Source organism: Mustelus asterias, chromosome 21 (assembly GCF_964213995.1).
Source record: "Mustelus asterias chromosome 21, sMusAst1.hap1.1, whole genome shotgun sequence".
NCBI lineage: Eukaryota > Metazoa > Chordata > Chondrichthyes > Carcharhiniformes > Triakidae > Mustelus > Mustelus asterias.
In genome coordinates this window covers 31,364,927-31,382,268 of record NC_135821.1, presented here as the reverse complement: position 1 = coordinate 31,382,268, position 17,342 = coordinate 31,364,927, and the positions used below count along the sequence as shown (strand labels likewise).

Sequence of the window (17,342 nt, the reverse complement as noted above, 5' to 3'; positions counted from 1 at the left end):
CCTCTTGATATAAAAGCCAGTGTTCCATTACCATTTTTTATTTTACTTGTGCCTGTTCATGCCAGTTTAGTAATTTGTGTACGTGGACCCCACCCCCAACAGTCTCTTTTGAACTTCTGTTTCGAGCTTTTCATCATTTAGAAAGTGTCCTATTGTACCCTTTTATGTCCAAAATAGATGACTGCTTATTTGCCAACAGTTTTGTCCATTCATTTAATCTATCAATATTTCTTTGTAATTTTATATTTCCATTTACACTTCTTATAATGGCACTTATCTTTGTCATCAAATTATTTGGATGGTGAATAGTTGAGGCTGTAACACAGACTCTTGTGGGATGCCACTCATCACATCACATTCTGCTAATTGAGAGTACCTGCCCATTATCCTCCTCTCTCTTTTCCTCTAACCAGGCCAGTCATTTGACTACAATTCACAGACTTCAACTTTGGCTTACAATTTCTTTGAGGCACCTGACCAAATGCCTTCTGAACGTGCATGTAAATAATATCCACTTTTTAATGACCTCTTTAAAGACTTTCAATTTGGTTTGTCAGGCAAGACTTATCCTTTACAAATCCAGGCTGGTTCTCAGGATCACAGAATTATTACAGTGCAGAAGGAGGCCATTTGCCCCATTTTGTCTTGTGGATCAACTGAAATTTTAAGTTTATTTATTTATTGGTGTCACACGTAGGCTTACATTAACACTGCAATGAAGTTACTGTGAAAATCCCCGAGTCTCCACACTCCGATGATGCCTGTTCAGGTACACTTAGCATGGCCAGTCCACCTAACCAGCACATCTTTCAACTGAGGTGTTCAGTCACCCTACCTTTATTAAAAGCTCTAGCAATTTCCTGGCAGATGTTAGGCTAACTGGTCTTGAGATCCCTGGTTTCCAGCTCTCCTCATCTTAAATTGCAGAGTGACATGTGCAATTTTCCAATTGGAAAAATGGTTCCTGAATTAAAAATAATTTACAATGTTCTCACTTCCTTTAAACTCTGGAATGAACATTATCTGCTGTAGCAAGCAGCCTTCTGGTGGAATGGAGAGGAAAGGCTGGGGTGGGGGTTAATAAAGAGATGGGGAGAAAGTGAACATCAATCTCTTTAGTTTTTTAAATTGCTCCTATCTGTAGTGTTTACAGACTGTTATGAAATACCAACAAAAGATACAACTGCTGGAACCTGAATTATTAACAGAAAATGGTAGAAATGCAGAACAGGTCAGATGAAACAGATCAGTGTTTCAGCTGAGAACGATTGTCAAGAGTTCCTCTGCCCTGTTGACGGTTCACAGAATGTTGGCTTCAAGAGGTGCACACTCCTGTTTACCCTTACTGTCAATTCTTGACTTGAGAATTTTATAAAGGACAAACTTATACAGGCACAGGGTTTTGGGTTCAACCACAAACATTCTTGTGACCACAAAGGATCAGCCACAAAGAGCTCTAAACTAGTGTAATAACACCACACAACACTTGAAACCACAATTTATTAATAAAAAGCCTTCACAAAAAATCACAGGCATGACCTCAAGTTTCTGCTCAAGCAGCAACTCAAATCCCCTCCGGATTGAGTTGCTATCTTTAAACTTCAGCCCAATATCCCTTGGATCTGGCTGCTACTTACAACTCCCCACACAGCTGATCCTTCCAGTTGGAGCTGTTGGGCCATGAATCAGGTTTATCTTTCCCAATTCCCCTTGATGACTGCAGTGCTAGACTCTACTGTCTTTGTCTTTTTAATATAAAACTTTATCAAAGATATCAAAGCATGTTTCCTGGATACATTCTGGTTGAATGGTCGGTGCTTAACACCTTTTTAATCTCTTAGCATGGTTCCTGCGTTGGTCCATACAAACCCATTCATTGCAATGTTGTTTCCACGACGGAAACAATGGACTCCATTCAGCTGTGATATTTCTGGCTCCTCAGTTGATATGCATGGGATAAAGTCCATTTCTGCTTAGATGTAGTTGTTTGTTTGTATGTTGTCTGGGGCCATCAGCTCTGGTGGTCTGCCATAAATTGGATTTTCTGATGGTCTTTGAGATGGTAATGTCCCAGTGATTTTATGCAGCATCAACTTGGTTTTGGTATCATCATGTTTTGAAGATTAACCCCTTACAGCTTGCCTCTGTTTATTTGCAGTGTTTATGCCCATGAAGCTTTTGGAGTTTTATATTTAATAAAAAGTCAAGTTGGAGGGGATTCAATTAATGTGCATTAACGGTTCTAATTTCCTTCTTATTTTGCAACCTTGGTATTCAAATACAGAGGAATCACAGTCCCAACACTGTGCTCTAGTGTGTGTAAACATCCTACACTCTCAGCTGTGGTCTGACTAAGCTGGGAGAGGGATGTTTGCTCATTCTGACACAGACTGAGCAGCAACAAGTCAGCAAGATGCACGCTGAGGCTTGTACCAGATGTGGCGGAGGTTGTGTCAATCTCGTATTTAGACCTGTTGCCAAGTATTACAATTTGAACCAATCTTGTTCTCTCCACTTTCACCTGAATACCCTTGTCATCTGATAAAGGCAAAATACTGCAGATGCTGGAATCTGAAACAAAAACAGAAAATGCTGGATGATCCAGACTCGACGTTGACTCTATTCTCGCTCCCACAGATACTGTCAGACCTGCTGAGATTTTCCAGCATTTTCTGTTTTAGGAACTCTAGCAACCTTGTTTCACTTTTTAAAGTTTTTAAGTTTATTTATTGGTGTCACAAGTCCGCTTACATTAACATTGCAATGAAGTTACTGTGAAAATCCCCTAGTCGCCACACTCCGGTGCCTGTTCGGGTACACTGAGGGAGAATTTAGCATGGCCAATGCCTCTAACCAGCATGTCTTTCGGACTGTGGGAGGAAACCCACGCAAACATGAGAACCCAGGTCCCTGGCGCTGTGAGGCAGCAGTGCTAAGCACTGTGCCATCCCTTGTTCCTCTTACACCTCTACTTTCATCCCAAACTTTTGAAGCCAATTATGGAGAGCAGTTTCTGCAACGATGAGATTTAGCAAACCAGAGATTGAACCCAGGTACCTTCTGGTCTGTGTAGTTCATGTTCAGGCTCTGTTTATTAATAAAGGGAAATACATTCCACGTTACCCAATAAATGTGTTGCAGGAATTCGGCAGTAGGATCATTGGTGAGTTTGTGATGGCTGCATACTGTGCTTTAAAATCCCATGTGGTGGGTAAGACTAGTCATAGAGTCACAGAGGCAGAGTGTGTCGGGTCATATGACATCCTGCCATCTGTGTGCCCTCTGCCATCCACCTACCCACTGTCATATAGCTGGAATAAACCCTGTGCTGTCACACTTAGGACACACGCAAGAGGTGTAAGAGGAGCAAGGGGTGTCTGCAAACAAATGTTAAACATGGAACCAGGAGAATGAAGGTAGCCTGAAATGTACAGAAATTAAGATAGATTATGCTTTCTCTTAACTGGTTGGTGTTCTAATGATTTTGAAAGTCAAATCTTTTCCATACTACTTAGGAGGATAGGGAGCTTCATGAACATAGCAACTACCAAATGGTGCAGTCAGAAATGCTCAGGTTCCTGTTTGGGAATAAGAAATAGCTGCTTTAACTCCTAATTCCCTATTATGTTGGCTGTGGGAGCATGCTGTGTGAGTGGATACTCATCAAGATAAGAACAGTGCTGTACGGATTAATTTTGCAGTGTGCCAATTATGAATGCTATGCTGTGTATCCTCTACAGCCTGAACATTTGCTAATTTTAAGCATCTTGGCTGAGAGTAGTGTGTATTACCCCGTTATGGTATCACCTTAATTAAGAAAACTCGTGCTATCTGACCTAAGGTAGATGGACTTTGCTTTGCTTTTGAACAACAGGAAGAAGTCCGCCAGACAGTTCCAAGCTCTGAACAGGTGCAGTACTATTTCACGTTGGCCCAGCAGCCCACAACTGTGCAGGTACAGGGGCAGCAGCAAGGACAACAGAGCTCTGGAAGCACAACCATTCAACCAAGTCAGATCATCATTGGACAACCACAACAGGGACAGGTAGGGAACTCTCCTGCTCCAGGGAACTACATTAAGTTTTATTAAAGAAAAATTCTCACTTGGAGTCAAATTATTCTGTGGGTTCTGCTCCCCAAGAGTTTCTTCAAACCGTTAGCAATATTTGTTGGGGTTTGAGTTACTTGCATTCCCAGCTGTTTGGGATCAAAGCCCTTGAATGCCGTGCTGTGATTGCAATGAGAAAAGATGGCTCATTGGTGGACTAAGTATTTTGGATTTGGCTGCACCCTCAACTGTTTGACCGCTGTAAACTCCATATTATCAACATAATTCAGGACTTTAAAACGAATTACAATATCTTTTGCTAGACCTGTAGAAATTCCAAATGGCAGCTCTCCTGATGATTGACAGAGCAGCCACGTGTACTGTTATGTTATACAGCCTGAGCTCTGCCAGTGACCTCAGCACCCCATGCCTAAAGCAGACAAAATTAGCCAAAATTCCAGCTGTTAGTTTTGTGGCCTCTGAGTGTTGAATTCAGATGATGACATGGTTGGACTAGGCTGCTATTCATGTCCCCTTTGCTCTCTCCCACCCATTTCTCTCTCTTTCCTCCTCCTCTTTCTCTCTCTCTCTCTCTCTCTCTCTCTCTCCCTCCCCTCCCCCCCCCCACCCCCAACCATCAGTTTTTGCAGATTGTTGAAGAAACTTGCTTTGCCACTTTTAACTATATATTATGTAGTTGAAACGTTCATGGACATGTGATAAAGCACGGCTGCATCTCCATGTGAGCCACAAGCTTTGGTCAGAATTGGATCCATTTTGTTGTTTTATGTTTTTATATGAAGCTTGTTTGTATAAATGTATTTTTGGGAAACCTTTCACATTCCTATGTCTGAACATGTTGTCATGCCTGTGAAAATTTATAATAACCCAGTACTGTCACCAGAATAATGGACCCAATGGCCTTTAGGCCATGGGAGAGTGGTGCATTGATGTGAACAGTCTTATACCCTGCTGTATATGGGATAGAATATTGTGCTGTAGAATACAGGTTATATTGGTTAATTGATACAACTGTTATGTAATAAAGTCATTTAGCTACAGAGAAGCCAATGGTTTTTTGACATGTTGTGTTCACAGGTAGTACAAGGAGCTACTGTCCAACAGCTGCAGCAAGTACAGGTGGCACAATCTCAGACCACAGCATCATCCATTACGGTAATGTGAAAAAGAAACATGGTACTTTCAGCTTGCTCCGTTTATGCTCTACATGCCTTGATGTACAGCAGGATGTTAGACATGTAACCTAAGCTCTGGAATTCCCTTCCTATATCCCTGCCACCTCTCTTTTATCTTTTAACTCGCTCCTTAACACCTACCTTTCTGTCCTGCTGCATCCTTATGTGGCACAATATTAAATTTTGATTTTAATGTTCCTGTGAAATTACACCGGATGTTTTACAACATTAAAGGCACTACATAAACACAAGGGGCTAGTATCATAGAAACCCTACAGTGCAGAAGGAGGCCATTCGGCCCATCGAGTCTGCACCGACCACAATCCCACCCAGGCCCTATCCCCACATATTTTACCCACTAATCCCTCTAACCTACACATCCCAGGACTCTAAGGGGCAATTTTTCAACCTGGCCAATCAACCTAACCCGCACATCTTTGGACTGTGGGAGGAAACCGGAGCACCCGGAGGAAACCCACGCAGACACGAGGAGAATGTGCAAACTCCACACAGACAGTGACCCGAGCCGGGAATCGAACCCGGGACCCTGGAGCTGTGAAGCAGCAATGCTAACCACTGTGCTACCGTGCCGCTCATAAGGGTATGGCACATGATTTGTTCTGGAAAAGAAAGGTGAGTCTACTCACTGTTGTCATTGAAGTAAAGCACAACAACAGACCAATAAAATTCTTCTGTGATATCCACTTGTGAAAGACAAGCTGCAGACTTCTTATCCTTCCCAAGCTGTGTCCCCTTTGCATGCTCACTCCCATAGCTGTGCTCTCTCTTTCAGATATTTGTACAATTTCCTTTCGAAAATTACTATTGAAACTACTTCCACCAGCCTTTCAGGCAGCACATCCCAGATCATCATTTATTTCCCAAAATGATTTGTCTTCATTTTACCTCTGATCTTTTGCCAGGTATCTTAAACCTGTGCCCTCTGATTACTGACCTTGCCATTACTGGAAAAAGTTCCTCCCTTTTTACTTTAACAAAGAGCCTCAACATTTTGAAAAGTTAATCTGTCTGGAAGACCTACATTTGGATAATTACCTGCCCAGCTGCATCACAAAACAAAATTCCATTTTTAAAAAATCAATTTTTAAATCGGGCTGCCTTTGTCCTGGATGATGTCGAACTTCTCGAGTGTTATTGGAACTGAAATCATCAGGCAAGTGGAGAGTATTCCATCACGTTCCTGACTTGTGTCTTATAGATGGTGAACAGGCTTCAGGGAGTCAGGAGGTGCAGAATTCTTAACTTCCCACCTGATCTTGTAGCCGCAGTGTTTACATGGCTAGTCCAGTTCAGTTTCTGGCCAGTGGTAACCACCCCCCCCATGATGATAGTGGATTTAGTGATGGCAATGCTTAACATTACGAAATCATCAGTGAACATCCCCTTTTGATGGAGAGAGGGTCATTGATGAAGCAGCTGAGATGGGCCTAGGACACTTCCCTGAGGAACTCCTGCAGTGATGTCCTGGAGCTGAGATCATTGACCTCCAACTACCACAACCATCTTGTGCTAGGTATGACTCCAACCAGCAGAAAACTTTTTCCTGATTCCCGTTGACTCATTTTGCTCGGGGTCTTTGGTACCACACTTGGTCAAATGCTGCCTTGATGTCAAAGGCAGCCACTCTGTCATCTCTGGAGTTCAGCTGTTTTGTCCATGTTTGGACCAAGGTTGTAATGAAGTCAGGAACTGAGTGATCCTGGTAATATCCAACTTGACCATCCGTGAGCAGTTTTTGCTGAGTAACTGTTGCTCGACAGCACTGTTGACAACATCTTTCATCACTTTGATTGCGAGGAAGTTGATGAGGGTGATAATTGGCCAGATTGGGTTTACCCTGCTTTTTGTGTACAGGACATACCTTAGCAATCTTCCACATTACCAGGTAGATGCAAGTGTTCTAGCTGTACTGGAACAGCTTGGCTAAGGTTGTGGCTAGTTCTGGAGCACAAGTCTTCAGTACTGTAGCTGGAATGTTATCGGGGCCCATAGCCTTTGCAGTATCCAGTACTCTCAGGTGTTCCGTGATGATGTGGGGTGAATTGAATTGGCTGAAGATTGGTACCTGTGATGCAATGGTCATCAGGAGGTGGCTAAGATGGATCATTCCATTGGTACTCCTGGCTAAAGGTTAGAAATATTTCAGTCTTGGAAAGGACGTTTCCTCTTGTGGGTGAGTCCAGAAATGGGGCACTGTATAAAAATTAGTCATTGCTCTTTTAAGACAGATAAGGATTTTTTTTACTGAGGGTTGTGAGACTCTCAAACTTTCTGCATCAGAAGGTGGTGAAGGCAGGGCCGTTTATTTCTTTTAAGGCAGAGGTTGATTCTTGTTAGACATGGAATCAAAGATTATCTGGGGTAGATGGGAATGTGGAATTCAAAATAATCAGATCAGTTGTGAATGATAGAGCAGGCTCGAGGGGCCGAATGGCCTACTCCTATTTTGTATATTCGTATGTGCCAAGTTCCCCCCACACCTCTATGGGAGAGAGTTCACTGGAGAGTCATCATCATCCAGTGGAGCTGATCTACAAGAAGAATCTGTGTGGAACACCAGAAAGACTACGGAGGTTACTGGAAGCTTCAGAGTTACAATTTCACTATGAAATACAAGGCCTGGCATGGGTGGGTCGTAAGAATGAGAACAAAGAAAAGTACAGCACAGGAACAGGTCCTTCGGTCCTCCAGGCCTGTACCGATCATGATGCCCCAACCAAAGAAAAGGCCTTCTGCCCTTACTCAGTCCGTATCCCCCTCTTCCCTCCCTATTCATTGTACCCATGCAGATGCCTCTTAAATGTTGCGAATGTGCCTGCTTCCACCATCACCTCTGGCACCGCGTTCCAGAAACACACCACTCTGTGAAAAACTTCCCCCATAGATCTCCCTTAAACTTTCCCCCTCTCAACTTGAACCTGTGTCCCCTTGTAATTGACACTTCTACTCTGGGGGAAAAAGCCTCTTGACTATCCACCCTGTCTATGCCTCTCATAATTTTGTAGACCTCTGTCAGCTCTCCCCTCATCCTCCGTCTTTCCAGTGAAAACAATCCTAGTTTATTCAACCTCTCCTCATAGCCAACACCCTCAAGACCAAGCAACATCCTGGTGAACCACCTTTGCACTCTCTCCAAAGCTTCCACGTCCTTCTGGTAGTATGATGACCAGAACTGCACGCAATGCCCCCAAAAATATGGCCTAACCAAGGTTTTATGTAGTTGCAACATAATTTCCTCACTCTTGTGCTCAGTGCCCCGGTTGATGAAGGAAAGAATGCCAAATGCTTTTTTAATCACCTTGGTCGCTTGTGTTACCACTTTTAGGGAACTGTGGACGTGCACGCCCAGATCCCTCTATGTTAATGTTCCGAAGAGTTCTGCCATTTGTAGTATGAGTTACATTTGAGGATCAAATTTAGGTGCATCACCTTGCATTTGTTTGGATTAAACTCCATCTGCTATTTCTGTGCCCAAGTCTCCAATCTATCTATATCCTCTTGTATCCCCTGACAATCCCCAGCACTATCAGCAACTCCACCAATCTTCGTGTCATCTACAAACTTAGTAATCAGACGCTCTACATTTTCCTCCAGATCGTTTTTATATCCTACAAACAACAGAGGTCCCAGCATTGATCCCTGTGGAATAGTACTAGCGATGATGTGGAGATGCCGGCGTTGGACTGGGGTGAACACAGTAAGAGTTTTAACAACACCAGGTTAAAGTCCAACAGGTTTATTTGGTAGCAAATACCATAAGCTTTCGGAGCGCTGCTCCTTCGTCAGATGGAGTGGAAATGTGCTCTCAAACAGTGCACAAAGACACAAAATCAAGTTACAGAATACTGATTAGAATGCGAATCCCTACAGCCAGCCAGGTCTTAAAGATACAGACAATGTGGGTGGAGGGAGCATTAAGCACAGGTTAAAGAGATGTGTATTGTCTCCAGACAGGACAGCCTGCAAGTCCAGGAGGCAAGCTGTGGGGGTTACTGATAATGTGACATAAATCCAACAGCCCGGTTTAGGCCGTCCTCGTGTGCGGAACTTGGCTATCAGTTTCTGCTCAGTGACTCTGCGCTGTCGTGTGTCGTGAAGGCCGCCTTGGAGAACGCTTACCTGAAGATCTGAGGCTGAATGCCCGTGACTGTTGAAGTGCTCCCCCACAGGAAGAGAACAGTCTTGTCTGGTGATTGTCGAGCGGTGTTCATTCATCCGGTGTCGTAGCGTCTGCATGGTTTCCCCAATGTACCATCATCTCACGTGAGAACACCATCTACCAGGTACACGGTACCTACTCTTGCAACTCGGCCAACGTTGTCTACCTGATACACTGCAGGAAAGGATGTCCCGAGGCATGGTACATTGGGGAGACCATGCAGACGCTACAACAACGGATGAATGAACACCGCTCGACAATCACCAGGCAAGACTGTTCTCTTCCTGTTGGGGAGCACTTCAGCAGTCACGGGCATTCAGCCTCGGATCTTCAGGTAAGCGTTCTCCAAGGCGGCCTTCACGACACACGACAGTGCAGAGTCGCTGAGCAGAAACTGATAGCCAAGTTCCGCACACATGAGGATGGCCTAAACCGGGATGTTGGATTTATGTCACATTATCAGCAACCCCCACAGCTTGCCTCCTGGACTTGCAGGCTGTCCTGTCTAGAGACAATACACATCTCTTTAACCTGTGCTTAATGCTCCCTCCACCCACATTGTCTGTATCTTTAAGACCTGGCTGGCTGTAGGGATTCGCATTCTAATCAGTATTCTGCAACTTGATTTTGTGTCTGTTTGCACTGTTTGAGAGCACATTTCCACTCCATCTGACGAAGGAGCAGCGCTCCGAAAGCTAATGGTATTTGCTACCAAATAAACCTGTTGGACTTTAACCTGGTGTTGTTAAAACTCTTACTGAATAGTACTAGCTACAGATCTCCATTCTGAGAAACACCCTTCTACCACTACTGTCTTCTATAACCAAGCCAGTTCTGTATCCATCTAACCAGCCCACCCTGAATCCCATCTGATAGTTTTTGTACCAGTCTGCCATGTGGGACCTTGTCAAAAGCCTTATTAAAGTCCATGTAAAATACATCCACAGCCCTTTCCCTCATCAATTATCTTTGTTACCTCTTCAAAAAACTCAATCAAGTTGGTGAGACATGACCTTCCCCGTACAAAACCATGCTGCCTGTCATTAAGTAGTCCAGTTTCTTCCAAATGTGCATATATTCTGTCCCTCGATATCTTCTCCCAAAGCTTCCCCACCACTGACATCAGGCTCACCGGCCTATAATTTCCTGCTTCCTTTCTTAAACAAGGGAACAAAATTGGCTATTCTTCTGTCCTCTGGAACCTCGCCTGTGGTCAGAGAGGATGTGAAGATATCTATTAAGGCCCCAGCTATTTCTCCCCTTGCCTCCCGCAGTAACCTGGGATAGATCCCAATCCGGCCCTGGGGACTTGTCTACCTTAATGCAATTTAGGATACTCAGCACTTCCTCCTTCGATATATTGACATTCTCTAGAGCGTTCACGCACCTATCCCTGACCTCAACATCCGTCATGTCCTTCTTCTTGGTGAATACTAATACAAAGTACTCATTAAGGATCTCACCTACTTCCTTTGGCTCTACACACAACTTCCCTCATTGTCCTTAAGTGGGCCTACTTTCTCTTGCTATCCTCTTGCTCCTAATATATGCATAAATAGCCTTGGGATTCTCCTTGACCCTGTTTGCTAAAGACATTTCTTGGCCCCTTTTAGCCTTCTAATTCCACGTTTAAGTTCCTTCCTACTTTAACTATATTCCTGAAGGGCTTCGTCAGTTTTTAGATGCCTAGACCTATCGCATGTTTCCTTTTACCTTTTGACTAAGCTTACAATTTCCCTTGTCATCCCTGGTTCCAGGGTCCTGCCATTTCCATCCTTTATTTTTGCAGGAACATGTCTGTCCTGCACTTCAATCAACTGGCCTTTAAAAGCTTCCCACATGCTAGACATGGATTTGCTCTCAAATAGCCGCTCCCAATGCACATTCCCCTGTTCCTGTCTAACTTGGATTGCCAATTAAGCGCCATCACCCGAGGGACACTCTTGTCCTTATCCATGACTACCCAAAATCTTATGGTTGCTCAGCCCAAAATGCTCCCCCACTGAAACATCGATCATCTAGCCCGGTTCATTTCCCAATACCAAGTCTAGTATGGCCCCCTCTCCCTGGTTGGATTGTAACGTACTGTATCAAAAAACCCTCCTGGATACATCTAACAAACTGCTCTCAATCTGAGTCCCTGGCTGTAAGTGAGTCCCAGTCAATATGGGGGAAGCTAAACTACCCTGCTTTTTTCGCACCTTTTCAGCATCTGTCTTTTGAGGAAAGGTAGGACAGGCTCGGCTTGTATCCGCTGGAGTTTAGAAGAGTAAGTGACTTGATTCTGTCATGTGAGTGTACCTTTTAAGAGTTTTTTTTGTCTAAAAATCATGCAGCTTCAGTGATGTCACTGGGGGCGGAGCTAAGCTGCGGCTGTCAGGTGGTGGAGGTTTTTTCCTTTGGGCTTTCAGTTTTGTTTTGGGAAGCAGTTTAGCAGCAAGCTAAGAAACAATCTCTCTCTTTCCATGTTTTTTTTGTTTTGGTTCTGAAACTATTATCAGTTAGCTGAAGGAGGGGCATACGGCCACCCTCTCTTTAAGAAGCTGTGTGTTGGGAAACAGATTTGACTACAACCTCTTCTGAGTTTCTTCATAAGGGATTTTTAACATTGAACCCAGGAGGCGGGATTCCTGTAACGATTGGGCTGTGACTAGCAGTGTGCCTCAGGAATCAGTGCTGGGCCCACTGTTATTTGTCATTTATATTAATGATTTGGATGAGAATATAGGGGGCATGGTTAGTAAGTTTGCAGGTGACACCAAGTTTGGTGGCATGGTGGACAGTGAGGAAGGTTATCTCCAATTGCAGCGGGATCCTGATCAATTGGGCCAGTGGGCTGACGAATGGCAGATGGAGTTTAATTTAGACAAATGCGAGGTAATGCATTTTGGTAGATTGAACCAGGGCAGGACTTACTCAGTTAATGGTAGGGCGTTGGGGAGAGTTACAGAACAGAGATCTAGGGGCACATGTTCATAGCTCCTTGAAAGTGGAGTCGCAGGTGGACAGAGTGGTGAAGAAGGCGTTAGGCATGTTTGGTTTCATTGGTGAGAACATTGAATACAGGAGTTGGGACGTCTTGTTGAAGTTGTACAAGACATTGGTAAGGCCACACTTGGAATACTGTGTGCAATTCTGGTCATCCTATTATAGAAAGGATATTATTAAACTAGAAAGAGTGCAGAAAAGATTTACTAGGCTGCTACCGGGACTTGATGGATTGAGTTATAAGGAGAGGCTGAATAGACTAGGACTTTTTTCTCTGGAGCGTAGGAGACTGAGGGGTGACCTTATAGAGGTCTATAAAATAATGAGGGGCATAGACAAGGTAGATAGTTAATATATTTTCCCAAAGGTAGTGGAGTCTAAAACAAGAGGGTTTAGGTTTAAGGTGAGAGGGGAGAGATACAAAAGTGCCCAGAGGGGCAGTTTTTTCACACACGGTGGTGAGTGTCTGGAACAAACTGCCAGAGGTAGTAGTAGAGGCGGGTACAATTTTATCTTTTAAAAAGCATTTAGATAGTTACATGGGTACGATGGGTATAGAGGGATATGGGCCAAATGCGGGCAATTGGGATTAGTTTAGGGGCCTTAAAAAAAAAAGGGCAGGCGGCATGGACAAGTTGGGCCGAAGGGCCGGTTTCCATGCTGTAAACCTCTGTGACTCTATGACTCGATGATTAATTTTATACCATCCAGTTGTGTTTTAACTGAATTATGGCAGGAATTCCAAGAACTTCTTATAGGCAACAAGGTCCCTTTCATGGTTTTCAACAAATGTGCACGGTGTAACTGCTACTGAATATTAATCTTTTTCTTTCTCCTTGCACTTCTGACTAGAATATTCAAAAAGTGCCTGTTATACAAAGTGCCTCTGTCTGTCTTCGGATATATTTGTGAATTGTAATTTATGGCAGATTCTTCCCGATTTTAGTTTGTGTTGGAGAACCTTCTAACCTTTCTCAGCTGCTGGGAGGCCTGATTATTTTGAGCACTTCCTATCTTTATTCAAATTTTATTGATAAGTTGCTAGTAGGAGGCATGGGATATGCCAGCAGTTAACATGAAAACAATGTACTTATAGCAGGGTAGAGGAAGGGGGATAGGTGGAGAGAACTCAGATCTCAGCCTCCGCTTTGCACTTGGCCTTCAGAGTTTTGTGTGGGGGATGAGAGAGACATGCTGATACCTGGTACAGGTCGCGGGGTTTATGACACTGTTTGAGGTTTAATGCTTTGTCTTGTGCACAGATAAAACAAGGAAATACTCTCTCTTTTATAAAAGGGGAAATTGGCCAGCCGCTTACTCACCTGTTATTGAGATCCAGTTGGTGTTTAGCTCCTACACTTTGTGTGTTCTGGATACTAGCTGTTGACTGCTCTTGTAATGCTGTAGCTGGGCACTGTTTGCCTGCAGCATTACCAGTACAATTATCAAGTCTGTACTTGAGTGGGAACCAGTGATACAAGAAAACCCGTGTCACAGGTTGAGAGTTCTGATCATCATAGAATCCATACAGTGCAAAGGAGGCCATTCACCCCATCAAGTCTGCATGACTCTCTGACGGAGCATCCCAACCCCTGCCCTCTCCCCATAACTCCACGCATTTACACTGCTAATCCCCCAACCTACATATCTTTGGACGCTAAGGGGCAATTTAGTAAATTTGCTAAACAGGTAGCTCCCCTGGCTGACAGGAGATTTGGAATTGCTGTTTGAAGGAAGGACTGCTTCTTCACTTGAAACTTGTTTTTATAAACATTCACAATCAACTTGGCTAGGAAGTGGCGGTACCTGTTGTGCACTGCACATGTGATTATATATACTTTGGGTAGGAGGTTGGATCCATTATTCCGGTGTCTTGTGCCTGGTGGTTCACAGACTCGTACATTGGAAGGCCATTCTGTCTGTGCTGGCTCTATGAATGAGCAATTCACCTAGAGCGCCACACTCCTTCTCCCTGTAGTCCTGCACATTTTTTCTTTTTGATAATCCAATTCCCCCTTGAATACCTTGATTGAATCTGCTTCCACCACACTCTCAGGAAGCATTCCAGATCTTAACCATTTGTTGCGTCACAAAGTTTTCCTTCCTGTCACTATTGCTTCTTTTGCCAATTGCCTTAAATCTGTACCCTCTGGTTGTCGATCCTTCTACCAATGGGAATAATTTCTCCATATTGTCCAGACCTCATGATTTTGAACACCTCTATCAAATCTCCTCTCAGTTAAGGAGAACAATTCCAACTTCTCCAATCTATCTATGTAACTTGAAGTTCCTCATCCCTGGAATCATTCTTGTGAATTTTTTCTGTACTCTGTTCAATGCCTTCGCATCCCTCCTAAAGTGCAGTGCTCAAAACTGAATGCAACACTAAAGTTGTGGCCAAACCAATGTTTCATTCAGCTTTAACATAACTGCCTTGCTTTTGTACTCTCTGCCCCAATGCTGAAACCCAGGATGACATATGCTTTATTAACTGTGTTATAACCAGTTGAGAAGGAGCTTCTCTCTATTTAGCCGCCTCCATTGGCCACAACAAAGGCTAAAGTTTCTTTTTCACGACAATATGCCTTTTCCAAATTGGAATATATTTAACTACATGGTGAGCAAAAGCAGCCAAACAAAGTTTAATTTAATCCTAAACCCAAAGGGGGAAAAAAATAAAAACACAATGTATTTCGCACACACATGTTAGAAATAAGGGAAGTTAGATTCCAATAAAAAATGTTGAAAGAATATACAGTTGTGTCTTTTGCTTGCCATTGAGGTGTAGATTGTTAAATGTTGTGGCTGATTTGGGTTAGCTGGTGTGCAGTCAAATGTAGAAGTTGTTGCAATTATTCTAAGATCTGTGTATGCTGGTAGATTTCAGTTAGTTGACTTCTTGATTTGAATGACGCACTCTTTTTCCAAAAGAGAGAAGAGCGAGGCAGCTTTTCAGGCTGTTTCGTCTGCTGAAAACTTCCTTGACAATATCAGTGTGACTTGCATTCTCTTTGCAGTGGCTGTAGCCTGGGCTTTTATACTTCACCCATTGTGTATTTCCAAGGGGTTTTGGGTGGGTCTGCCTGTGGCAGTCATTTTATCAGTATCCAGTATTTTACGTTTTAATGTCTCTCCCTTAGACAGCGATGAGTTTTGATGGATCTTTGAATTATAGGAAATGTCCCACTCCTTGCACTCCCCTGAGGATGTCCGTTTGCTTTTTCATCTCTACCTTGGAAGATGGCCTTGCATTTTTAAGTAGTTTGTTTTGTCTCATTTCAAATTGGAAAGTTGAACAGTCTTATTTCCAAAAATAAATAGTACTTGGTTTCAGATAAAGCTCAGCACAACATCGTGGGCCGAAGGGCCTGTTCTGTACTGTACTGTTCTATGTTCTATAACCTTGTGCCAGCTGCTCTATCAACTTGTCCTGCCACTTTGTGACTTTTGCGCATATTACCCCTTGATCCCTCTGCTCCAGCACCCTCTTTAGAATTTTTCCCCTTTATTTTATATTGCCCGTTGTGTTCTTCCGACCAGAATAAATCATTTCACATTTTTCTACACTAAATTTAATTTGCCAATCTGGCCATTGCACCAACCTGACTATATTTTTTGATGTCCTACACTATTGTCCTTGCAGTTCACAATGCTTCCAAGTTTTGTATTGTCTGCAAATTTTGAAATGGTGGCCTGTACACCAATGTGTAGGTAAATATATATCAAAAAGAGCACGAGTCCTAACACCAATCCCTGGGGAATTCCACTCTAAACCTTCCTCCAGTCCAGAAAATAACCATTAACTAGGATTCTGTTTCCTATCACAGCCAATTTTATGTCCAAGTTGTCTCGTTAATTCCATGAGCTCTAATTTTACTCGTAACTCTGTCTCACTTTATCAAATGTCTTTTGGAATTTCATGTACATCACATCAACATCCTTACCCTCACCAACTCTCTCTGCTACCCCATCAAGAAACTCAATTTGTTAAACATGAATTATTCTTAACAAATCCATACTGGCTTTCCTTAATTAACCCAAGTTTGGTTGATTTCGTTTCATGACAACAACTACACCAAGACACCTGTGGATACAGCAGAACCTGAACTTGGTCAACAAAATATTCTCTCTTAAATTTCATTGTAAATAAAATAAAAGTGCTTGCTTTTACTTTCCTCTAGAAGCAACATGAGATTAAAGGTGCTTGTTCAAATGCTGTCTTGTTGCAGAGTGCCCCGGTGACTATGCAGGTTGGAGATGGACAACAGGTGCAGATTGTTCCAGCGCAGAACCAAACGCAGCAGACTCAGTCCAATTCCGGACAGACCATGCAGGTCATGCAGCAGATCATCACCAATACTGGCGAGATACAGCAAATACCAGTACGTGCAGCTCTTTGGAATCACTTTTTGAACTTATGAATCAAACTGATCTCAGGGACAGTTTGTTTCTCTCCAATATAAATTGCTGGTTGAAAGCCTCCCTTACAAATCAGGAGAATGGTGATAAAGTATTCTCCTGCTCCCCAGTTTGGGAGTGGGTGAGAATACTGTTTAAATGTTATCGTTCTGCAGGCTCGTCCTGTACATGCTGCAATACACTGTCCACTGTTTTCCTGAGGCTCTCAGCACTGAACTCCTGAATAGCTTGCAGATACTGCAACAAAAAGCTGGAAACACAACTTCTGCATCCTGAGAGAAGTGAAAAATAGGCAGCGATAACAATACTATCTGTGAATAGCTGGAGAAATTGGGGGTTGGCTATGAAATTAAAGCAAATGGAAAAGTAAACAAGGCTGAAGTCTAAAATTTCACATTGCTTTGGACCAAAGATGAGACTTTAGTTCCTAAAATTTATATTTAGTTTTATTTTGACAGTGACAGAGGGGGAATGAGCAGCACTAAAGCAGTGAGTGTTGCTAAACTCGCGC

At 43.2% G+C, this 17,342-nt stretch overlaps 1 protein-coding gene across 17 annotated transcripts in view; it reads left to right on the top strand.

The window, feature by feature from the left end:
* nfyc (nuclear transcription factor Y, gamma) overlaps window positions 1-17,342 on the top strand; it is a 102,435-nt gene that overhangs the window by 60,710 nt on the left and 24,383 nt on the right. For all 17 annotated transcript variants that reach the window (XM_078237683.1, XM_078237682.1, XM_078237687.1 and 14 more), the window contains 3 exons: window positions 3,875-4,045; window positions 5,147-5,224; window positions 16,642-16,794. In XM_078237683.1, the coding sequence (XP_078093809.1) occupies window positions 3,875-4,045; window positions 5,147-5,224; window positions 16,642-16,794 (402 nt within the window). The remainder of the gene's footprint in view (window positions 1-3,874; window positions 4,046-5,146; window positions 5,225-16,641; window positions 16,795-17,342) is intronic.